The sequence below is a fragment of the Hibiscus syriacus genome, unplaced genomic scaffold (assembly GCF_006381635.1).
Source record: "Hibiscus syriacus cultivar Baekdansim isolate YM2019G1 unplaced genomic scaffold, ASM638163v2 tig00003507_pilon, whole genome shotgun sequence".
Lineage (NCBI taxonomy): Eukaryota > Viridiplantae > Streptophyta > Magnoliopsida > Malvales > Malvaceae > Hibiscus > Hibiscus syriacus.
In genome coordinates, this window is record NW_024061975.1 from 1329944 (window position 1) to 1357207 (window position 27264).

Genomic DNA, 27264 nt, shown 5'->3' on the forward strand with positions numbered 1-27264 from the left:
TCATCGCCTCACTCGACTCTATCTCTATCATTCTCTCATCTAGAACATTATGAAAGGGCTTCTTAGTCTTTTAGTGTTTTATGCCGTTAAGGCAATCATTATTCCTTACTAACCACTTGGTATATCACTATTAACCTGATACTCGATTCGGGGTTAGTTCATTGACAATGACTCCCCAGTCGCCCCCATCATACTTCTCATCATTTCACCCTTGAATTGATAGGGTAACTTGCTCTTATTTGATTGTAGGTGAACATATGGTATTTGATTAGCTCTATCTCGCTTGTCAGGTCATTCGTCGTTTCACTCGTCAGCACGTCTTTCACACTGATCTTTCGTTTGCGATTACTCGATACATATTCGATAGGAGATACTTGGAATTATTAAACCTAAATGGATACTTCAGTTGCAATCCACCTCTAAACACCTTTTTTAACACTTATTCTAGTGTTTTACACATATTGGATCCCATTTATGATCATACTATGGGTCCAGGGCCTTTCATGCAACATTTTAGGCCTATTTGAACATGTTGTCCAGGAGGTTTCGAAACCACAGTGTAAATTTGCATTTTGGACAATGGATTACAAAATCAGCTTGGGGGTTTCGAAACCATTGTTGCAGATTACCTTATTTCTCACGAGAAAAGCTCTCCAATCACTCTTAAGACCTTTCCAAGGTCCCCAAACATTATCTAAAGCTTATAAAAGTTACTTAGGGTCATCTATCACCCTAAAAAGCAATCTTTACAACAAACTTCATCTAATTAAAGAATTAAGAAAAAACCCCAAACATACTCAAATACCCAAATCTTCAACAAGCATCATGTTTAAGAATTTCATAAGACAAATACACTACCTTGGTGTTAGAAACCCGAAATGAAGCTCCTTTACCAATCACAATTACTTTCTTTCTTGCTTCAAGGACTTGAACACTCTCCACCCACAATCTCAATCTAAACAAGAAAAGAATAAACTATTAAACATCAAGAATGTTGCTAGAGAACTTAATGATGAATTTAAAGTCCATAACAAGCATGAAATTCTCCTCCTAAAGCACTTACATTTACTTTAGGGAACCTTGAGATGTATAGAAGAAGAAAATGGAGAAAATGGAGAGGAAGAAGATGGAGAGAAATAAAAGTTGTCAGCTTTTGGCCCAAGCCCCCACATCACCCTTATCTAGAAATCCTAAGGAAATCAGCTTTGCTAACAACAAGGATCTAAATACTCTTTAGGTCTATCGCATTTTGGCCTTTATACAAAAATCCCATTTTTATGACCAATTGGGCTCATTTCTCATCCAATTAAGCCCACACATAGCCCAAAGACTTTAATTACGAACTCCACATAGTCCACATACCTCTTAGGTGAACCCAAAACTACTAACCCAAAATTTGGGGTGTTACAATAGAGGTAATACAACAATGGCAAATACCTACTATCACCAGTCCTTGAGAGGGTTTATGGGCTTAACAGGGCATTATAGGAAGTTTATTTAAGGATAAGGAGCCATAAGTGAGCCTCTAACTACTATATTGAATAAAGATAAGTTTCAATGGACAGAAGAGGATAAAAAAACTTTTTATCTACTTAAAGAAGCTATGTGTAAAGCCTCTATTCTGGCCTGACCTGATTTTACAAAAGAATTTATTCTTGAGACAAATGCTAGTCCTAAAGGAATTGGGGTAGTTTTATACCAAGGAGGACGACCTATTTCTTATCACAACAAAGCTTTGGAGCCTAAGCATATAGATTTATCCATTTATGAGAAGAAGTATTTGACAATTTTAATGGATGTCACTAAATGGAAACATTATTTTGAGGCAAGTATTTTGTTATTAAAACAGACAATAAACCTCTTAAACACATATTGGAGCAGAAGTTAACCATAATAATTCATAAAAAAAGGACTGACTAAGCTTCACAGATTAGACTATGTGATACATTATAGAAAGGAAAGACATAACTTGGTGGCTGATGTAATCTCTCGAAGTCATGAAGAGCAGTTTGAATCTTCTTGTCAGCAGTGACTATTACATCTAGATGGGTACAGGACATTAAAAGGAGTTATTTTACTATGATGTGGCTTAGAAACTTATACCAACAATTTTAGTACATTCAGAAGCTTGATAGGACTGGACTTATTTAAAAGGTATTTTAGGGTACAAGGAAAAGATGTATGTGGGCAGTGGGAACTAGCTTAAGACTCAGCTTATTATAGGATTTCATGATTCCCCACAGGCGGTCATTCTGGGATTCATGCTACATACCAACGTTTGTGTTCATATTTCTACTAGCCTAAAATAAAATTAAATGTTCAAGACCATGTTAGGCAATGTGATATTTGTCAGAGAGTTAAGGATGAGCATATACATAAGTCAGGCATTCTTCAGCCACTATATATTCCTAAACATGCTTGGAAGGTTATAACTATGGATTTCATATAATGACTACCTACTTTTATGAAATATAATTGTATTTTTGTGGTAATTGATGAGTTTACTAAGTATGGGTATTTTATTGCATTATTTCATCCTTATACAGTAGTGGAAATGGAAAGATCATATCTTTCTCAGGTTTATAAACTACATGGACAGCCTCAAATAGCAATATCTGATAGAGATCAAGTTTTTACTAGTATCTTTTGGAAGGAGCTGATGAAGCAATTATGGACCACTACCTTATTTAGTATAGCTTATCACCAGAGACTGATGGCTAAACAGAACTGTTGAACCAATATTTGGAGTAGTATTTGATAAGCCTCTGTTTTTAGAAGCCAGCATAGTGGGCTACGTGGTTGTCCCAGGTAGAATGGTGGTATAACACTAACTACCACATTGCTTTTGGCATTACGCCTTTTGAGGCTTTATATGGGTATAAACCCCAATGCTTAATTGGATCGGGATTCTCAAGTGCACAGTGTAAAGATTTATTGCAGACAAGGGAGCAAATTCATAAGTCATTACATTAACATCTTACAGTAGCCTAGAACAGAATGAAACAATATATGGATATGAAACGTACTGAACGTCAATTTCAAATGGGAGATGAGGTCTACCTTTAAACTACATCCTTACAGGAAATCCACAGTGGCATTAAAGAGGAATTTGAAGCTCCCTGCTCGGTTTTATAGACCCTACAAAGCTTTACAACGCAATGGGTTAGTAGCGTATAAGCATGATTTACCACATACTTTCAAGATTCATCCGATGTTTCACATCAGTCTTTTAAAACGAAGAGTAGGCCAGGGTATAATTACCTCTATTCACCCTCCTGAGGTAGGCGACGATGGTCATCTACGAGTGTACCCAACAATCGTCTTGGACAAATGACTCATCAAACATCATAATTGCATGGTGACACAACTTCTGATTCAATGGTCTAATCTGGGAATTAAGAACGCCACTTAGGAAAAGTACTTGGTTAAGTCCTAGTTTCCCCATTTTGAACCTTGGGGACAAGGCTCGAGTGTTTCGAGAGGTATTGTCATGGCTACAACAATAAAGTTAGGGTTTGGCTATGGAGGCGAGGGTCGATCGAGAGAGGAATTAGGGGAAATTGATAATTAGGGATTCAAATTGTTTGGGGCATAGTATGAAGAAACTGATACAAATGGAGGGAATTTGGACAACGTCGTGTGGATTATTAATGATTAGTCGGGTTGGATGTTTAGTTAATGGGTCGTGAGTTACTCAAGACCAATAGTCTAGATTAGTGGGGTTCTATGTCCAAATATGGTTTACTACCTGCAACGGTTAATTTGGGGATTAATGTATAAAATGGGATCAAATTGTAAACAAATAAACTCATGAATTTTAAAGAAATCAAAACTTCGAATTCTTCTTCTTTTTCCCTTCTGAAATCTTACTCTCTTCTCGAATCTCAACAAGGTTAAGCAAGTTTGGGCATGATAAGGGAAATGAGGTAAAATAGGGAGAAGATAATGGAAGATTCTATGAATAAACTTAATATGTTTTACGCATAAGCTACCGACATGTGCTAACGGAATATTGAAGAATGAGTTGGTTAATCAGTTGAGCTAGCATCTTACTCATTAGCTGATAGTTTATTATGATTTTGTTTAGAAGGTAGTTAATTTGTTAACCTAACTCGAATGTACTTTTCAACTTTAAATAGTTGTGTTTCAATTAATAAAGTCTGATAGATGATTACTTAGGATTCTTTACATCTTCTTCTACTTTTAACCCTAATTGTAGAGTATGTTCAATACGAAAAAGTAGATTGTGAAGGTAAGAATTTATGTAACGAGATCTTCGATTGAGATTTCTATTTTTTGGTCTTTGGATTTGTTGAATTTATAGTTATAACTTAAAAATATTGAACTTCTTTTATTTTTCACATTCTATTTAAGAATCTAAATTTTCATAGTTCATTTAACTCATGAAATTTTCTATATTGGCAAACCTAGAATACATTAATTGGTTATTGCTTTTAAGGAATTTTAGTTTATCAGCTGTTATAATAAATACTATGTGTCAGTCTTATGTCACGAACTTATTCTTATATAGCACGTGTGACATTTAAACTGTAACACCCCATAAAAGATGACATTTTCATAGTAGAAAGGTGAAGAGGGACTGGCAATGTAATTAGTCCATTTCCTTAAAGATGAAAACCTTATATCATTTTCCTTTTTATATTCTCTTCATTTTTTCTTCTATTTCTCTCTTACACCTTCTTCCTCTCCCAACCATAGCAAAGGTAAGTTTTTTTTTAGCTTTTTTTATTTTCATATCCGTCCTAATTAAATCCCCAACATCATTATTTTAAAGATTCAAGCTTGAGTTTATGTTTGCAAGAGAAAAATTGAGGTTTTCATCCAAAATGCCAATGAAAGGATGTTGGCTAAGCAAAGAGCTCAATTTCAGGATTCAATCAACAAGATAGTGTATTGTTAATCTTTTGGAGTATTAAGTTTCCATAAATTTTAAGAATTTGCTAAGATTTGTATACTTGAGTATATTAGGGTTTAAACTTGATTTCAATATTAAATCATATTTTAGGTGTTAAATAAGTGTTTTTATGACACCTAAGGACCATAAATAACTTACTATAACTTTAGAATCAGTTTAGGAACCAACCCAAGTCATTTTAGAATGATTTTGGGTGTTTTCTCGAGCCTAAGATATTAATTTTAGGGTTTTGAGTATCGATACTAGGATGAACACTATTGATACTGGTTAAATTAAGACTAAAATTAAGGATTTCAGTGGGGAGTATTGATACTGCCAAGGAGACTATCGATATTGTCCTTGTAGTATCGATACTCAAGGTAGCACTATCTATAATGAGGCCCCAATTTTGTAACAAAATACATTTTTGGTACTGATACTCATAAGGGTATCGATACTTGACCCTAGAGTATCGATACTATAGCTAGAGTATCGATATTACCCACCTCAAATGATTAGATTTGACCCGATTAAGGTCCATAAGAGCTTGGGATAATCCGAAAGGATAAAGCTTAGTCTGTGAGGGACAAAAAATGGCAAAAGGGACCTAATGACACTCATAGAAGTGGGTTACAACCAAAATAACCATAGAAGGCGTAACGCGTCCAAGTATCTTCACTGAGCACATAACAGATAATTATGGATGGGAGATCAGTGCTCAGGGTGTATCGTCGAGAGATATGACTAAGAAATCAGATTATGAAACAACAGTGTCGCATACCGTAGGAACGACTGAGCGTGTTGGACTCACAATTATTCCTTTAATTCGAGTGCGAATTGAGGAAAAGCATAGTAATAACGAATAGAGCATCGCTACTCAAAAGTTAACCCAAATCAGATATTGGGCCAATCATAATCACAGCTCATGAACAAGTAACCACAACAATCGCCATAAAGTCTCAAAATTGCGTAGAGATTTACCTAGAGTCAAAGAATGACTAAAATACTCTTCAATAGCGTATAACCATATAATTACAGATAATTAGAAATAACAGATTAATTAACCCTCGTATAACGTTCTAGATGAGAGAATGAGTGATATATCATCTAGAAGAAAAAATAATAACAGTAACAATTATAAACAATATTAGTAATAACTAGAATCAATAATAACTAGGATGTCACAAAACTAACCTTTGTGTGACACTCGGGAAATAGTCAGTACATCTGAGTTACTTTAACAATATGGAGATTGTCTTGTTTGTCAGTTTGTCCAGTTATATACCAATCAGTGCCAAGGCACTTCTCTTGCCAACTGGGCGCAGATGCCCCAAGACTCGATGGAGTAAGTTGGCGGGTGTACATTTCTGGTGCAGTTTTATATCTTACCCTAGTATACCTGAGATTATACGGATAGGCTAGAGGGTTGCGTGAGCTCAAAGATGTAGCCCTCAACCGCACACCATGATGCCTGCCATAGTTTTATGTTGTTGTTGTGTATCATATATTAGTATTTGGTAGGATAGAGGGGTGCTTAAGCTTCGAGATGCAACCCCTCAGCCCACCATGGTACCTACCTTAGTTAGTGTATGAGTCACAACAGAGTCAGTATCGCATTTAGATAATGTGTAACAGATTCATACATTAGGGTTAGAGACCCCTACTTCATTGATAAAAAAACTAAACTTTAAGTAGGTAGCACTTGATCTAGATCATGCATGTACCTATTGTTTAGTATCACGTCTTTAACTTGCTTGTGTTTATGAAATTCTTATGCTCCTTGTTGAAACATTTTAATATTTCGATATAACAAATTAAGTTAAATGGATTTTAAGATTTTCCAAATGATTTTCTAAGTATATTCGATATAACTATTCGAATATCAAAACATTACTCCAAATATTTCAAAAATCATTTTTTGATCCTTACTTAAGTGTAAAATTAAGTTTTAATCATAAAACAATTTTAAAATAATTTTACAAAGTATTTCGAACCAATTCAAAGTCAAAAATTCCAGATTGCTCAGAGGGAACCGATTCCCCCCCATAGGAGGAACCGATTCCCCCCTGAATGGTTTGGCTCCGAGATTTCCAGAATGCTCGGAGGGAACCGATTCCCCCCAAGGGAGTACCGATTCCCCCCTGTTCAACGGTCGAAATATTTGAATTTTACACTTAGGGAACCGATTCCCTATGAGAGGGAACCGATTCCCCCCACTGTCCAAGCTGTTTTATTAAATGTTTTCACACTAAAACGGCTATAATATCTTCTCTAATTATCCCCAACGTTCAGAAGTGATCCAAGGTGTATTTAAGCAAGCTTAGAAGCCATTGTCAACAACAAGAAATCAAGCAACTAGAATCAAGAGAATCAAAGAGAAAGCATCAAACCTCAAGTTTGAGCATTTCAAGCCCATTTTCATTCAATATTCTTTGCTTTCAAGAACACTTTTTGTGCTCAGTTGTATTCATCTTTGAGTGTTTCTTTTCTTTGTTCTAGAATGTGCAAACATCTTACCTTGTGAGGTTTTCTTGTAAGTTTGCAAATTTGTAATCTTCTCTTTGAGAAAAGAGTGTTCTCAAGAGTTGGGGTATACTCTTGAGGGAATTGTAAGGTTATCTCTTTGGCCTCAAAAGAAAGAACAATTAGTGAATTTGTTGGAAATCTTAGTGTGGATAGCTAAGGTAGTGGACGTAGACTTTGTTTGAGAAAGTCGAACCACTGTAAATCGCTGTGTGCAATATTTTTCAATTTTCTGCAAAAGCTTCCACAAAATTTTTATTGCCCAATTCACCCCCCTCTTGGCCAATTTCGTCATTCGATTAACTCAACAATTGGCATCAGAGCCTAACTCATTTGAAGGTTTAATCGCCTCTTGAGTTGATCCGGGAAGAGTTACATCGATTACAAAGTCATCAATGGCCTCCACTTCAAACTTCGATTCCGGTCTCGATTCGATGCCCGTCAACAAGCCTCCTTTCTTCAATGGAGCTAACTATGCCTATTGGAAGAATAGAATGATGTACTTCATTCAGCAAGTGACATGGGAGCATGGAATGCTGTAGAAGAAGGATACATCAAACCTCTCACTCATCCAAGGTTGTGGAGTGAAGGAGAGACAAAAATGTTCCAGCTCAACTCCAAAGCCATCCATATATTTTTGTGCTCTTGGACCAGATGAATACGGAAGAGTTTCATCGTGTACAACCGCCAAGAAATATGGGACAAACTTCAAGTCACACATGAAGGTACAGATGAGGTAAAGAAATCAAAAATTAGTATTCTAACGCATAGCTATGAAAATTTCAGGATGAAACCAAATGAAGACATCAAAGCTATGACGGATAGATTTTCAACGATTGTCAATGGTCTCAAATCATATGGAGAGATCATCTCAAATGAAAAGCTTGTGAGGAAGTTAGTCTACTCCCTCCCAAAATCATGGCAATCAAAGAAGACGGCAATCATCGAGTCTAAGGACCTATCGTCCTTAACTCTTGAAGAACTTATCGGTTCACTCCTCACTCATGAGATGATGCTTGAAGATGAGGTGGACCTTGATAAAGTTGAAGAGACACCAAAGGAGAAGGAGAAGAAGAAAAACATTGGAGTTGCTCTCAAATCCACAAAAGATGAGAGTGATTCTAATGATGATGATGACGAGGAAATGGCATTGTTTGCCAAACGGTTCAGAAAAATGATGAGACCTTACCAAGGAAGAAAATTCAAACGAACGAAGGCCTCAAAAATGAACCAAAAGAGAAGGACCCAATCATTTGCTATGAATGCAAAAAGCCGGGGCATGTCAAATATGATTGCCCACAATTGAAGAAAAAGGGTCAATCAAAGAATAAGCACAAGGCTCATGTGGCTACATGGAGCGATGAAGAGGTTCCGATGAAGAAGAACAAGAAGTAGCAAACTTGTGCTTGATGGCATTCGGGGAAGATTCTAAGGTAACCTCTAACTCATCCGATTTTGATGATTTATCTTATGATGAGTTATTTGAGGAGTACAATGGGTTGGCTTCGGATTATGAAATTGTTTTTAAAATATAAAAATGATGTTTCAAATTGAAAAATGAAAACAAACTCATATCCAAAACCAACAACGATCTTGAAAGTAAAATCAAAATTTGCAAATCAAACTAGAAGAGTTTGAAAAGAAAATTTAGATTTGCAAAATTACTTTCAAAGATCAATGATGATCATCAAAAGAAAATTGATGATCTTAAAACTTCTTTTGATAAAGTTGGAACAAAACATTTTGAAAAAGGTGAAAATTCAAAATCCAACTTTGTTAGAAAAAGTTTTAGAAACTACAATCATAGAGGTCCCCAAAGAACCTCTAATGGAAAAATCATTAGAAGTGTGTGGGTTCCTAAAGAACTCATTACTACTAAAGATAAAAATATCCTACACAAATGGATACCTAAAGGGACTAGGATTTTGGAAACTAATGAATATGGACCCAAAAGAATTTGGGTACCAAAAATCAAAAATTAATCTATGTTTGTAGGGAAAGGAGCATTGCTACAAGGCACGGGAAACAAATTCAAACTCATGGTACCTTGATAGTGGATGCTCAAGACATATGACCGGAGACAAAAGCCGGTTCATTGAGCTTAACGCCAAAAATGGAGGAGAAGTGACTTTTGGAGACAATTCAAAAGGTCACATTGAAGGTATTGGTACAATAGGTAATACCTCTTACATACAAATTAAGAATGTTTTATATGTGAATGGATTAAAGCATAATCTATTGAGTATTAGTCAATTATGCGATAAAGGATTCAATGTCTTATTTGAAATTAATGGTTGTAAAGTCATTGACATTGCATCTAATCGGATTATGCTTGTTGGTCATAGAATAGGAAACATTTACATGGTGCATTTAGATTCTATTGATATGACTAATTTATGCCTAGTTGCTAAGGATGAGCATGATAGTTGGTTATGGCATAGGAGACTAGGTCATGCTAGTATGAGTGTTTTGCAACGGCTAATTCAAGGTGATTTAGTTCGAGGGTTGCCTAAGCTTAAATTTGATAATGATAAATCTGTGATGCTTGTGCTAAAGGAAAACAAAAACGAGTTTCTTTTAAATCTATTAATGATGTATCAACTAGTAGAGTATTACAATTGATCCATTTAGATCTTTTTGGGCCAACTAGAACTACTAGCTTGGGAGGAAAACAATATGCATTTGTCTTGGTAGATGACTATTCTAGATATACTTGAGTTCTATTCTTAAGTACTAAAGATGAAGCATTAGAAAATTTCATCACATTTTCAAAAATAATCCAAAATGAAAAAGGATACTCTATCACTAGTGTTAGAAGTGATCATGGAACTGAATTTGAAAATCTTGGATTTATTGAGTTTTGTAATTCTAATGGTATTAGCCACAATTTTTCAGCACCTAGAACCCTCAACAAATGGAGTTGTTGAGAGGAAAAATCGAACTTTAGAAGAAATGGCTAGAACCATGCTTTGTGAAAATAATTTGCCAAAATATTTTTGGGCGGAAGCCACAAATACCGCTTGTTATGTTATAAATCGAGTAATGATTAGGCCAATTTTAAAGAAAACTCCATATGAAATTCTCAAAAATAAAAAGCCTAACATTAGCTATTTTCATCCTTTTGGATGTAAATGTTTTGTTTTAAACAACGGTAAAGAAAATCTTGGTAAATTTGATGCTAAAAGTGATGAAGGAATTTTTCTGGGTTATTCCTTAAACTCTAAAGCTTATCGTGTATTTAATAAAAGAACTTTAGTTGTAGAAGAGTCTATACATGTTGTTTTCGATGATAATCCCCTTCCGAGGAAGGATTCTTCTGTTAATGATGATGTAGGTATTGTACAAGCAAATGACGTTAGATATGACGTTGGAGAATCATCATCAAAGGAAGAAACAAAAGATGAGGAAACTCATGATCCCCTCGAGAATCCAACCATTGAAGAAAGGGAAGTATCTTTTCCAAGAGAGTACAACTATGTCAAAGATGGTGAAATTATAGGTGATCCATCAAAAGGGGTAACTACTCGATCTTCTCTTAGAAATATCTGTAATTATGTTGCATTTATTTCATGCATAGAGCCTAAGAACATCAAAGAAGCATTAAAAGATGAACATTGGATTATGGTTATGCAAGAAGAATTAAATCAATTTGAGAGAAGTAAAGTATGGACATTAGTTGAAAGGCCTAGTAATAAATCTACTGTAGGTACTAGATGGGTTTTTAGAAATAAACTTGATGAAAGTGGTAATATAGTGAGGAACAAGGCTAGACTTGTTGCTCAAGGCTATACTCAAGAAGAAGGCATAGACTATGATGAAACATACGCTCCCGTAGCTAGGATGGAAGCAATTAGAATGTTATTAGCATTTGCATGTTTCAATGAATTTAAATTATATCAAATGGATGTTAAAAGTGCATTTTTAAATGGTTTTATAAAAGAAGAAGTGTACGTGGAACAACCTCCAGGTTTTGAAGATTCAAATTTTCCGGATCATGTTTTAAAATTGACAAAAGCTCTTTATGGTTTAAAACAAGCTCCTAGAGCTTGGTATGAAAGATTGTCAAATTTTTTAATTGAAAAAGATTTTTTAAAAGGAAAGGTTGACACTACATTGTTTTTAAAGAGAAAAGGTAAAGATTTATTAGTAGTTCAAATTTATGTTGATGATATAATATTTGGTTCTACTAATGATGTTCTTTGCCAAGAATTTTCTAAGCTAATGCAAAGTGAGTTTGAGATGAGCATGATGGGGGAGCTCTCATTTTTCTTGGGACTCCAAATCAAGCAAAGAAAAGATGGCATCTTCATTAATCAAGCTAAGTACGTCAAAGATATGCTCAAGAAGTTTGGACTGGAAAATGGGAAACCTCATAACACTCCAATGAGCTCTTCAACAAAGCTTGACTTAGATGAAGGAGGTAAATGTGTAGATGTTAAATTATATAGGTCAATGATTGGCTCTTTGCTTTATCTAACTGCAAGTAGACCGGACATTATGTTTAGTGTTTGCTTATGTGCTAGATTTCAATCATGTCCTAAGGAATCACATTTACTAGCTGTTAAGAGAATCTTTAGATACCTTAAGGACACTCCTAGTTTAGGACTTTGGTATCCTAGAGACTCTAGTTTTAGCTTGCATGCTTTTTCTGATGCGGATTATGGAGGATGCAAATTAGATAGGAAAAGCACCTCCGGTACTTGCCAATTCCTTGGAAATATGATGATTTCTTGGTTTTCAAAGAAACAAAATTGTGTTGCATTATCTACCACTGAAGCTGAATACATTTCAGCCGGTAGTTGCTGTGCACAAGTTTTATAGATGAAACAACAACTTTTTGATTATGGAATTGAAGTAGGTACTATTCCTATCAAGTGTGACAATACTAGTGCTATTTGTCTCACTAAAAAATCCCATCCAACACTCTAGAACTAAGCACATTGAAATAAGACATCACTTCATTAGAGACCATGTCACTAAGGAAGATGTAGTTCTAGAATTTGTTGATACTTTGCACCAATTAGCGGATATCTTTACAAAACCCTTAGACAAGGAAAGATTTTGGACACTTAGGAGAGAATTAGGTTTGACCAACCTATCTTCACTTAGTGTTTAAAATAATTTTAGCACTTTTAATAAAGCTTGAAAAATGCTTATAATAATAATTTTTTGATTGCATTCTTGCTATTAGTTAGGGGGAGTTTGTGATTCTTAATGAAAATTAATTTTATGTTCAAAAATCAATTAAAGATTAATTTAATTATTTGAACATAATTAATGTTTGATATATGAGTTGCCAATACCACTAGAAAAGATTAATTTAGCATTTTGTGCTTAAAAAATCGGATTTTAGCATTTTGGTGCAGAGGGAATCGATCCCCCCCTTAGGGAACCGATTCCCCCTTTGAAGGGGAACCGATTCCCCCCACAGGGGAATCGATACCCCCCTGGGGTTCTGTTAAAATCGAACAGAACACCCCAAAATCCCAAACCCTCATTTTATTATATATTTCGCCGTTCTCACCCTCTAAACCCCTCAAATCTCCATTTTTGCCTCAAATCAACGATATTAATCGGAATTTGCTTCATAAATCATCTTCCAAACCTGTTGGAATCATTAAAATCGTGCAAACAACATCTAAATCCCCTCAATCTTCATATTTCAAGGTAAATTTTTCTAAACTCTTTATTTCATTATTTTGAACATAGGATTAGTTTCAATTAGTTCTAGGTTGAAATAGTGATCGGGCATTGATTATTTAGTGATTAGAAACTAGATGTTACAACTAATTTCATCAAAAACACAAGAATTTTTCAAATTTTTTAAAATTTTCGAAATAATATAAAAAAAATGTTATTTTTCAAATTATTGTGTTTTGATCAAATTATATTGTTGTTATGAAAACTATACATATATTGTTTCTCAAAACCATATTTTTCAAAAGTTTTTCAAAAACTTTGCCCATTAGGATTGATTTAGAGAATCTTGAAATATTGAGGACTCATTTGAGTTTTGGGATTAATTGAATTGCATACACTTGTTTTAAAATTGCAGGTTATTATATCTATTCCGATTTCCTTCACCATGTCAAATCCTAAACGTCATAGGTCTTCATCTAGTCGTTCTAGTCGTCAACCAAATCCACCTCCAAATCCTCCTTCTATTCCAATTTCTAATCCCAATCCCACTGATCCTAACTTGACTATCCAAAATTCGTGTTTCAATCATCCTGGGTCTAGAAATCACCGATATTGGTATTATCAATATTTCGATTCTTACAAAATCCGGGAAGAACGTATTCCTTCTCGTCAAGCTATGTTAGCTATCGATTTAAATATCTTCCCATTTTACAAGAATGGAAATTTGATAAACTATTTGATCTTGAACCCATCGTTTACCATCAACTTGTTCGTATATTCTACTCTAATGCCGTATGTGTTAAAAACCAAGCTGAAACCGAAACCATAGGAATTCGTTCCTACCTCCTAGGACAATTCTTATATATTGACACGGCATATATAGCCAATACATTTGGATTAGATAATGATGGTATCTCGAATGAAAAACAAATTTTAGGTTCTCGTTACAAAAGAAGAGATAGTGCGAGTGTCTTAGACCTACATGAGCATTTTCTTCATCTAATGATTTCTTGGTGGTTTCGACCATCCGGAGGTCGTTATTCTACTCTTAGAGCTTTGGATCTTTGGTGGTTACATTGTTTCGAAAACCGTATTAAAATTAACCTACCTCAGATTATTTTTGCTGAAATTGTTGAAACCGTAAATCTTGTTCCTAACAAGAAACACTGTTCATCTCTAGTTTACGGTTGCTTTTTGAGTAATCTGTTTTCCAAAGCTGGGCTTAGAGTCGGTCTAGATGCCGTTTTTCCTCTTAAGAAACAAATAAATCTTCTTTCCTTAACGAGAGCGGGATGGGTAAAGGACAAAGAAACCGGTGAATGGGTTCGATCTTCTACTCCGGGAGCTAGTTCTTCACAAGCTCCACCCGAAGCTGACGAAGATCCCGAGCTCGAGCAATTAATGCAAGATATCGATGAAGCCGAAGATGAGCCTGATCAGCCCGAAGAGCAGCCCGAGGAGCAAGCACAACAAACGCATCAAATGCCTCCATATTTTCAATCCTTTATTGAGACATTCGATTTCCGATACGCTACCATGGACTCGCGCTTTTCCTCTATAGAGTCCCATTTATCCACAATGGGAGCTCAACAATTAAAGATTCTTCGGGAGATGCGTGCAAACAATGAATCAACCAACGCTCGTATCAATGAACTAACTCATGAAATGGCCGCTATGCGAGCCCGTTTTCCTCCTACCGATCCGGATGCTTGATTTTATGTTTAGCTTTAAAACTTTGAACAAAATGAACATTGTTTCAACATTTTGATTTGTTTGATTTTGTGGATTGTTGGATTTTGGATATATGAATGGTGTGAACTTATATGTTTGGAGTGTTTTATTTATTTTTGCATCATTTACATTATCAATATGACCAATTTTTGCCATATCACATTATTTATGAATATTGATTTATGAAACTAATGGCTAACCTCTCTTTTGATTGTGATCTTAGCAGCTTAATCTTATAATTAATAAATCAATTGGCTAAATGATTTTCAAAACCTTGTTTTACAATGTCTTTTTGATTTAACAAAAAGGGGGAGAAGAATAAGTGTTAAAGTAAGGGGGAGTAATTTCTAATTTCAAAACTTGATTTCAAAAATCTTAAAAATTACTAAAATGTTTTGTTATATCAAAAAGGGGGAGATTGTTGAAACATTTTAATATTTCGATATAACAAATTAAGTTAAATGGATTTTAAGATTTTCCAAATGATTTTCTAAGTATATTCGATATAACTATTCGAATATCAAAACATTACTCCAAATATTTCAAAAATCATTTTTTGATCCTTACTTAAGTGTAAAATTAAGTTTTAATCATAAAACAATTTTAAAATAATTTTACAAAGTATTTCGAACCAATTCAAAGTCAAAAATTCCAGATTGCTCAGAGGGAACCGATTCCCCCCCATAGGAGGAACCGATTCCCCCCTGAATGGTTTGGCTCCGAGATTTCCAGAATGCTCGGAGGGAACCGATTCCCCCCAAGAGGGTACCGATTCCCCCCTGTTCAACGGTCGAAATATTTGAATTTTACACTTAGGGAACCGATTCCCTATGAGAGGGAACCGATTCCCCCCACTGTCCAAGCTGTTTTATTAAATGTTTTCACACTAAAACGGCTATAATATCTTCTCTAATTATCCCCAACGTTCAGAAGTGATCCAAGGTGTATTTAAGCAAGCTTAGAAGCCATTGATCAACAACAAGAAATATCAAGCAACTAGAATCAAGAGAGAATCAAAGAGAAAGCATCAAACCTCAAGTTTGAGCATTTCAAGCCCATTTTCATTCAATATTCATTTTGCTTTCAAGAACACTTTTTGTGCTCAGTTGTATTCATCTTTGAGTGTTCTTTTCTTTGTTCTAGAATTGTGCAAACATCTTACCTTGTGAGGTTTTCTTGTAAGTTTGCAAATTTGTAATCTTCTCTTTGAGAAAAGAGTGTTCTCAAGAGTTGGGGTATACTCTTGAGGGAATTGTAAGGTTATCTCTTTGGCCTCAAAAGAAAGAACAAATTAGTGAATTTGTTGGAAAATCCTTAGTGTGGATAGCTAAGGTAGTGGACGTAGACTTTGTTTGAGAAAGTCGAACCACTGTAAATCGCTGTGCAATTATTTTCAATTTTCTGCAAAAGCTTCCACAAAATTTTTATTGCCAATTCACCCCCCTCTTGGCCAATTTCGTCATTCGATTAACTCAACACTCCTCTAAATTAGCGATTATACTTCTGGGCTTTGTAAGCTCAGCCTTCGGATGTTTCCATTAGCAGGTTAGTAAGATGAGCAGTTCGTGGAGCATCGTCGCAGTATGATTTCCAGCATCTCCTTCAGAGTACTGTACCGTAGCTTAGTGGGCATATGTATTCATAGTACCTTACTTATGTATTCAATTTATTAAACTTAGAGTTGTGTTATTTTGATTTTTAATTATGTGTCACGGAACTCCAGATTTGTAAATTGATTTATATAACAACATGTATGTTTTATTTATGATGTCATTCAGTATGTTTAAAAATAAAATGAACATGTTTTGAAAATAAGGGGTTGCCTCGGTATCCCAATTTGGCACTTTAGGCCCAATCGGGTCTAGGGTGTTACATAAACACTGGTTAAGTTAACCTAAACCTTTTAAAAATATGTTTGACACAAACTAAATGAAGTAGAAAATAAGACAAGTATACTCTATTTACTTTGGAGAATGTTTTACAAAGTGTACTAAGGGTTCGTTTGTATCACGGAAAATAGATTCTGAAAAATGAATTTTATAAAATGAAATATATTTCCTGGAAAATATTTTCTGGAAATCATTTTACGGTGTTTAGATGATGTTGTGTAATTCATTTTCCATTGGTTGATAAATTTTTAAAAATTATTTATTATAAACATCAAATGCAATGAATAATATTATTTATTAACAAAATGATAATATTATTTTTAAAATATTAGAATAATTTATTTAATATTATTTATATCAATATTATTAATAAAATATTTTATCTACAATATTATAATTACAATTTTATGATTATTATATTTTTATTAAAATAAAATATTATTATAAATTATGTTAATTATTTACTAAAATAATATTATTTATTAAATTATTAAAAATTATTAAAGTAAGAATATTATATTAAATATTCAACAATTCAATAATATTAATATTAATTTTATTAATAATTTATTGTATATTATTAAAATAAAAGTATAATATTATATATTATAATAACATAATTATAACAATAAAATATTATATTATATTATTACAATTATCAATAAATATAATTTAATATTTTTATTAAAATGATCTTAAAATAATATATTAATATTACATATATAAAATAATAATTTTTTGAGTGTTTATGCTTTGAAGTAAAAAGTTCGTAAAATGACTTACGAAAAATCAGATAGTAAGTCATTTTCCAGAAAATACAAAGGATATTTAGTTGACTAGGAAAATGAATTACATTGACAATATGTTTTCTACGAATCAAACACTAAAAAATGAGGAAAACATTTTCTGAAAAACCAATTACAGAGAAACAAACAGGCATAGATAATTTACGTCTACAATTTTCTATACAAATCTAGAATAATTTAGACATGGATAATTCTCTATAAACTTTTAGAACCTTTTACAAACCTTCTAGAATATTTTTTTCTAGTTCCAGTACCTTCCATAATATTCTAGAACATTCTAGGATCTTTCAAAATATTCTAAAATGTTTCAAAGTATTCTAAAACTTTTCATAATATTCTATATCCTTTCATTGGGTTCTAAAGTTTTCCTTTTATATTCTAAAACAAGCCGTCATCATTTCCAAACTTTTAGTTAGTCTGAAAATATAGATGAGAAATTTTGTGACATTTGTTATGCTAATTATTTAAGGAATTTTCTTCTGTCAATGCCATGAATCATTGCAATAAGGCAGTAGCACTCGATCACTGCGCTGAACATGAAAATATTCTGAAAATGAGAATCTGTTGAATTCACGATGCAATTTAACATTGTTCAACCCTCACACTTTCTAAAGCTTTTGCTTATTATTGTTACTAATTTTTTTTGTTATACTTGAATATAAATATTCATTATTGTTCCTCTGTGTATTTTTTGTAGATTGAAGGAGCTGTTTTATCTGTTGAATTCACGATGAAATCCAACATTTTTCACCAATTGATCAGGAAATTTCATTTCAATTTCCCCCTCCTGTTTATAATTTATCTAAGCATGTGTAGGTTTTGCCATTAAAAGCAAGAGGAAGACTTTCGAACTTTGAACATAACCAAAAGAAAACATATGCAAATCTGGGTTTACACCATGGAAATTTTCATAAAACAGTATTCAAAAGGATTGTTATGCACTTAAAACACAATTAACATTGAAAAAAAACACAGAATATCCATCGAACTTTAACAATTATAACAATTAGAGTTATAATTGTTATAACCGATTGTTACACATGAAGTTTGCGTACTGAAGACGTTTGGTTGTTAGCACATTGTTACATAGCTGCTGATGAGTTGTTGTATAGCAGTTAGGTTTGTTAGGCATTATGTTAGCATTCTGTTAAGCCTAATAGATTACATGCAGTGTGTATAAAAAGAATGCTTACTATGGTAGCTGAAAAGATATAATAATTCAATAATACACATTCATTTCAAGAAACACCGTCATATTGTGGAATTATCTCTTGTGTTATTAGCTCAAGCAGCCATGCCGATTAAATATTGGTCCTATGTTGGTGTGTCATCCGTTTACTAAATCAACAGGCTTCCTACCAAGGTTCTTCGAGGGATGTCTCCGTTTGAAAAGCTTATGGGAAAGAAACCAGACTATACTATGATGCGCGTATTCGGTTGTCAGTGTTTCCCTCATTTGAGGCCCTTTCAAAGTCACAAACTAGCATTTCGATCTCAAGCTTGTGTTTATCTGGGTATTAATCCGCAACATAAGGGTTTTCAGTGCCTAGCACCAGATGGTCGTGTTTACATATCACGACATGTTGTCTTTAATGAGTGCGTGTTTCCTTTTTCAGGCGCTGAAGTCATTGGTACTTATGCCTCGGGGGTGTCAACATCTACTATGTCACCACCCTTGCCTATTCTTACTGATCCAAAGTGATTTTATGCTCAGCCCACTTCTGCACTGTTAAATGGTTCAATTCAACATGATGTGGAAAATGATGTTGCGGTACATTCTTCCTCGGGTTCTATTAGTACCAGCGATGTAACAACCCAATCCGTAATCAACCCGAATATGAATCTGAGATGTCACATTGATTTTGTAAGGCTTTGACTCTTTGAAAATCTGATTTAAAATTTAACTTTTTACTTTTATTGTAGTGGTAACACTAGTTAAAATCAAAATTTATAGTAAACAATGAAAACAATTATTTAATATATTTACATAAATCATAATTTGTATAGTTACAAAACAAATCAGAGCATTTGCGATTTAAACATTTGTAGTACATGCCAACAAAATTTCAAAATAACAAAACCACCTACTGTTCAAATCGTTCTGATCTGATCTTCTCCAAAGATATGTTGTCCCGACCTAGCTTTACTCTTCTGACTTTTTTAAACCTACGTATGAAAACACCTACATGCTAAGTCTTTGACTTGGTGAGACATAAATGAGCATAATAAAATTTTAAAACACTTGATTAAACATTTCAAAGAAAACATTGAATATGAAAAACATGATACATTTCATATAAACAACATATATTGTTATGCACTTTTCAATCCATATCAATTTGATTAATTAGCCCAATGTATATCATTGAGAACTCAAGGTATGTGAGTACTTTAGGGTTGTGCTCTGTAATTACAGTCGAAACTGCCGCGTAGAATTTGCACCAAAGTGCCACGTAGAATATGCACCGAAGTGCCACATATATTTGTCCTGAAGGATCGCGTAGAATTATCCCGAAGGACCACATAGAATTGTCCTGAAGGATCGCGTAGAACCCTCGACTCTTGGTATGCCAATTATACATCTAATTCTCATAGCACTTACTTTGGGATTTAAACATATAAGTATTCACATAGAATTCTTCAAATCATTATTCATTCACACAGAACATATATACTCATAGTAACGAAATCAAAAAAATGCTTATGAAATACAATTTAAGTAAAACAATAAAATTTAACATAAAATAATTCAAACAGTTTTCAATCGAAAACCTTTGAGGTTAGCCAATGCAAGCCATCCTCGTATCGAATGTAAAATAAGTAATTTGCACTCACATTTGCCTCACTTGAGCCTTAAGCAAAATTCCTTTTCACTTTCGCTCAATCTCTTTACTACTTCGAGTCATTCGATACTTGTTTTCGATCGAAATCTACAAGTTAACATGACCAAAATGAATATCGGAGCTCAAATAATTGTTAACCAATTAGCATTTACATAAACTAAATCAAACACCTAATTCATAATTTCAAGTTGAACAGTATCGATACTGATAAGAGCTTTATTTAGTTATTATTTTGCTTTAAATTTCTCTGTAATCATTGGTTTTTGTGGCTTAATTGTTTATTTTGATTCATTTTCTGTGCAGGACGCTAGATTCTAGAAATTACACTAAAATGATAGAATTCTACAGTTCTTTTTATTTTCAGAATCAAAGCTGGATTAGTGGGCATGACTTTGGGCATGAAAAATCTAATGAGGTGATGATGTCAACACCTTCTAGAAGGTCTAGTCAGCACTTCTAGAAGAACAAATAGATCAATTGCACATTTATGCAATTCGAATTTGAATTAAACTCATGTTTTATGATATTATTTTAAAATTATATTTTACCTTATCATTGTTTTATGTATTTTAATTTAAATATTTTTAAGTATTTTAATTATTATTTATTTTCTTTATTTTAGGATTATCTTTACCTTGTTTTTAGGATTTTGAATGCTATAAATACCCTCTCAGGGTTAGCCTAGAAACATATATCTCAACAACTGAGAATTTACTCTTTTTCTTCTCTCTAGCTTTATAAAATTCTCTCTTCTATTTTCTTCCAAGTTTTTCGTATTTTTTAACTTTATTTTAAGTTTTTAAATACGCTAAGTATGACTTTGGTCATGCTTAGCTACTTTTCTTTAAAGCCGAAGGCTAAAGCAATGGCTCAATTCCAAACGTGAGAATTGTAAGGCACTTAAATCGCTTCGAATATCTCTCTCAGTTTTCTGGGCTTATTTTCAAATCAAACAATTTTCAAAACCATAAGTCGGCATTGGTATGGATGTTGTTATGGTTAATGTGGGAGGAATGATCGGCTTATTGAAGCACATTCGACTTCCTGGAAACACACTTAGCAAAATTATTTGCTAAGAGGAAATTGAGATCGAAATCAGTTATTGTTGAAACAACATAATCCAAGTCGGCAACTTTTTGAACTTCAACGTTTTAAGATCAACAACATTGTTGTTGTTTAGATCAACTCACAAATCAAAATTAAAGATTGCATTTGGATATTCGGTATACAAAATATAGTCACAAGGATTTGTCCTTGTAGACAAGTAGCCGGCGTGAATCTTGAAGTAAAGATCTATTTCGATGATCCGAGGAATTTGAGGCAAAGCTGAAGTCTGAGGTTGTTTTTACCATAAGTTTTTTTTTATTTCAATTTATTTTATTTATTTGTTTATTTAATCCTTATCTCATTTTATTTCTTTAAACAATTTAAAAACTTCCCATTTTATCTTTATCCTTATCTCATAATTATTATTTATTTATTTTATTATTTTATCCTTATATTCCATTTTAAACGATTTATATTTAATTATTTTTCTTATCTTTTTATCTTTATATGAAATTCCATCTTCATCTAAATCAAAAATTCCACTAAATCAGAAACACTAGAGTCTCTATGGATTGACCATGCTTCTCTATTTTACTCTTACTTTTTTCTTATTAAGAAGCCGAAATTATTTTGATAGCAAAACGAAAGTTATCAGGTACTCTGCACTCTGCACTCAGTACTGATACTTCCCTTCTATGGTACTGATACCTACCTCAGTATCGATACCCATATTGCATTCTGAAATTTCATTTTCAATTACATTATCAGTACCATACTATTGGTATCGATACCCCCAGTATCGATACTACTCCTTTAGTATCAATTTTGTTCATCTGATTCATACAATATCGATATTGTTCTTCCAGTACTGATACCCTTGCCCAGAATTCACTCATTTCACTTTGAATTTTACCCAAAACTCACCTAAATCTCATACTTCTGACTCCAATCAAACCTTTAAACTTACTAACACTTATCACAACCAACTTATATCCATTAAATACCCTTTAGCATCCAAAATTTTCACTAGAACATTTAAAACTAAAAATCACACCCATCTTCAAACATGTTTTCAATCCTTTCTAATACTTCAAGTACCTTATTCGAACCTTTGACAAGTCAAATATACCTTTAAAATCCAAATACTAATCAATTTTCATCAATTCCCTTAAAACCCTATTTTACCAAATCACCATTAACTCATCAATCCCATAGCTTCTAATCATCTTTAAGATTTCTTACACTTCTAAACCACCAAAAGACTCAAAACTAATTCAAAAATAAAAGATCATAATCACTTACCTTAACAATGAAAGTTCACAGTGGAAGAGATGATGAAGAGCTTCTAGGCTTTTCTTTTTCCTTTCCTTTCTTTTCCTCACATGTTTAAATACCTTAAAATGACATTTCTTGCTAAAAGATCATTGAACATTTTAATTTATCAAAATTAAACTACTAAATTTTAAATCTTTACATTTTAGTTACTAACCCGATGTTTGGGGTATTACAAGTAAACCGGGTGTTGAGGTTGTGTCTTCACCAATGGCCCAGGATAGTAGCATTTATGGTTTAGCTGGTGGTACTGTTGCTGCTGTTACTGACAGTCTGGACTCTGCTCTTGATATTGTAGCCACTGTTTTTGATATTGTGTATGTCCCTCCATGTGTTCATCCCATGATGACGCGTGGTTGATGTGGTGTGTTTAAACCAAATATTTACTCTTCTACTCTAGAAGATGTTGTGCATTCTTCCATTTATGAAGCTTTCAGTCAGTGCATTGGAAACTGGCTGTTCAAGAAGAATATGATGCATTATTACGAAATAACACCTAGACTCTGGTTCATCTTCCTGAGGAACGGACGCCAGTAGGGAATATATGGATTTTTAAAATAAAGCACAACCCAGATGGCACAGTGCAGAGTTATAAAGTACAACTGGTTGCTAAAGGTTTTTCTCAGATACCTAATTTTTATTTCAAAGATACATTTAGTCCCGTTGTTTGATTTTCAATCTTCAATACAATTCTTGCTATTGTTGTTTTCAATGGCTAGGCACTCAGGCATGTTGATATCAATAATGACTTTCTCAATTGGACCTGTCAAAGGATGTTTACATACACCAACCCCTAGGGTTTGAACAATATGATGAACATGGTATGCCTCTTGTTTGTAAACTTTAGAAAGCACTCTATGGATTTCGCCAAGCTCTGCAGAATTGGCATAACAAGTTGAAAGAAAATCTTTTGCAATTAGGTTTTGTGGTCTCCCGTACTGATTCTTCCTTGTTTCACAACGACTCTGCACATGGTTCCATCTACATACTTGTTTACGTTGATGATATAGTCATCATGGGTCAATCCTCTTCTGGCATCGACAAAGTTGTTTGCATGCTGAAAGATAGGTTTTCTTTTAAATATCTCTGTGATTTGAGTTATTTTTTTGACATCGAGGTTAAACGTTCCAATAGTGTTGTTGTTTTGAGTCAAAGGAAATTTATACCTGATCTTTTAGAAAAGATGGGTATGAAGAATGTGTATAGGTCTTCTTCTTCAAAATGGCACTAAATATCGAAGCATTGTTGAGTCTCTTCTCTATGTCTGTCACACACGTCCTGATGTGGTTTACAGTGTTTGCCGAGTTGCTCAATTTACGACTGATCCTTGAGACTCACACTTTGTAGCAGTAAAAATGATTCTTCGATACTTAGCTTGCACACTTGATTTTGGCCTTTTTTCGCCTACTGCTTCAAGTCTGAATGTTGTTTCCTTTTCTGATGCCGACTTAGGTTCTAGCATCGATGATCGACACTCAATTTCTGGTTATAGAGTATTCTTAGGGAACTTCCTTGTTGTCTGGTCCTCGAAAAAACAACGAATGGTTTCGAGGTCTACAATGGAAGCTGAATACAAGGGTGTGGCTGATGCAATTGCTGATATATCCTGGGTGACTGCACTATTGGATGATATTGGCGTTCAATAGTGTCAAAAACCTGTTGCCTGGTGGCCACTGGAAAACTCTATGTTAACTATGTTCCTGTCATGCATCAGGTGGCTGATGTCTTTATCAACCTTCTCTCAAAAGTTGCGTTTGAAGACTTCCGCACCAAAATCTGTGTCCAACAAATTTAATTGCAGAGAAGGGAAGAAGCGAGGAGAATATTAGAGTTATAATTGTTATAACCGATTGTTACACATGGAGTTTGCGTACTAAAGACGTTTGGTTGTTAGCATATTATTGCATAGTTGCTGATGAGTTGTTTTATAGCAGTTAGGTTTGTTAGGCATTCTGTTAGCATTCTGTTCAGGCTAATAGACTACATGCAGTGTGTATAAAAAGAATACTTACTTTGGTAGTTGAAAAGAGATAATAATTCAATAATACACATTCATTTCAATAAAGCCAGGCTGATAATTACAAATTTACAATCTTCAGTAGGTTGTTCTCGATCACGAGTTGCTATATCTTCTTCAACCTGATGCAACGTTAAGCCTATGCTTCAGCTCTCCACGGCGGGTAGTCATCTCATCCAATATCTCAGCATCATAGTAATTGTCCTTGGTATATTCATCGGGATCAACAAATGCTTCCCCTTCCCTGAGCGGTAGATTCAGGTTTCTTTGCGGCGTTCCGACAACTTCTTCATACTCGGCGGCATCGAGTCGTCGAAGATGCTCGGGGTGGAAGAACTTGGGAAGGACGTGCTCCCTGATACTGATGAGGAGGAAGAAGGGTAATGGGAACAAGATTCCGGCTATCGGTATCCATGTCACTCCAAAACATATCAGAAAATATACAAATTGGAAGAGTGTGAACTTCAAAATGGCCTTGAATGGCACAGATTCAAGAAATGATGCATGCATGCCTTCAAGTACTTTGTAACGCCTGCTAGGAGTGATGAAGAGTAGTAACATTCGTTCCCAGAATTGGTTTCCGGGGAGGCTGTCGATTGCCATGTACGCGAAGTATCCCCACAGTATCGATGTCGGTATCATTTTCAGTATAGGCACGGCGCACATAGAAAGTCCCACGAGCAATGACTGCAACAGGTTGCTTATCCTCTGCTCGGTGACTCGAACAGGAAAATGAGCATCGATATGTTTCGTGGGATCGAAATCACCATCCATCACAACATCTTTCAACCCCTTCAACTCTTTATCCATAACAAAAGAAGAAGGAGACACATCCATGTCTAAGAACACCACTTGCATCGTCTCGTAGATTTCCGATTTGGTTGCTTGTTGGGACATGCCATCCTTGGCACTTTTCACCATTTTTTTCCTCATCGTCTGCCTATTGAGAACTGCAAGGCTCTTGGTGTGCATAGGAGATTGTGGAAGGACCCCATTTGAAGGAGGGAGGCCAAGCAAGCCACAAATCAAAGTAGTAATTCCCAACACAAGGATGTCATAATGGTATGCACTAGGCTTTTTGAGGTTGAACTCCTCTTGTTGACTCAACTGTGAAGCAACACTATGATCAAAGAAGTATAGTCCTGCTACCATCAATGCCGGTACAATGGCAGCGAAAATGTAAGGTACCGGAACCTCTCCCATATCCTTTATCACTGTCCAGTGATACAATGATGCATCATCCCAAAGAAGTGGACAGAACAATCTCCTGGGAACAGCAGGACTAACTTCACGGGGTATCATATACGAAAGAGCCGTCCAACACAATACCGTCATCGGAACCCCATAGTCTGCGAGAAAACCTCGAAGACTACTCGTTCCATACGGCCACGACCTCGCGTGTCGAGTACCGAGGGAAGTGAATAGAACCCCAAACGAGATAATGATGACCAACAAGCCATTTGTGTACAGCCATGGGAACTGATACTCCTCCAACATTGGGTTTTCACCTTTGGGAACATTGAACTCACTGATTATTCCCTTAATAGCTTCTTGAAGGAAAAGAACAGTTATCAACATGCCGAATAGCTCGCCCGCAACTCTTGTAAACCTGGTGATTATGGTGCATGCATTGAAGACTGCAAGAAGAATGAGCATCAAAGATGTCCATACACAAACCCATGAAGTCCAAGCCAAAAACAGCTTCTGCCCCAACTCGGGTCTTCCTTTGCTGAAACTGAACAAATATGTGTACATTATAACAGTCGGCTCTGCAACTCCAAGTATCAGCAATGGTTGCCCGCCCAAGATGGAGTGAATGACTCCACAAATAGCTGTGGAAGCCAATGTTTCGACCGTGCTAAGGGTTCCATCTGTGTCTCGACTCAGTTGCTCCCCAAAGGCAATAACAGGAAGAGCAGAAGCAAAGAAGACGTAGGCAGTTGGAGCTAATATACGAAAGCCTGGCCAAATCCAATCATGCTTGTAGTACTTTCTTCTTCCCTTGATGTCTTTGATTATCCCCTCCATTGGACGCCCTAGCCTTCCCATTGCCAATGGAAGACAAGAGTTTCCAAGGTTGAAGATGCTCAACTAATACAAAATTTCTTTGAAATGATTTCTTTGTTCACACAAAATTTATGAATGTGCAAATAGAGATTGGGAGACGATTATATCCAGAAAACTGAGTGCGACTGTTGCGGGTTCTTTTCTATTTATGATGGAACTGATGGATAAAACTGGTAATTGAACAACTCATTTTCAACATCCGAGAACAGAAACTGAGGTTAGAAAAACCAATGCTTCAACTGGTTTCTAATTTCATCAAAAATTGGTAGTTTAAAAGGTTCATTCAGTTAAATCCGTTAAATTAAAAAATTGAGAACTGATTTTTGATCCGTCAATTTTATTTTCGATGTATTGAAGTTGTTACGATCTATTTCCCAAAGTTTTAAATTAGCAAATTACCTTTTTTGTACCACCTACCATATATTTATATATAGTACAAGTAATAACTTATATT

At 34.6% G+C, this 27264-nt stretch overlaps 1 protein-coding gene across 1 annotated transcript; it reads right to left on the minus strand.

The window, feature by feature from the left end:
- Positions 1-24860: 24860 nt before the first annotated feature.
- On the minus strand, positions 24861-26778 carry LOC120178302 (probable boron transporter 7). Its single transcript, XM_039184183.1, has one exon. The coding sequence runs from the start codon at positions 26769-26771 to the stop codon at positions 24861-24863; it is 1911 nt and encodes a 636-aa protein (XP_039040114.1). The 5' UTR covers positions 26772-26778.
- Between the last annotated feature and the right edge of the window lie 486 nt (positions 26779-27264).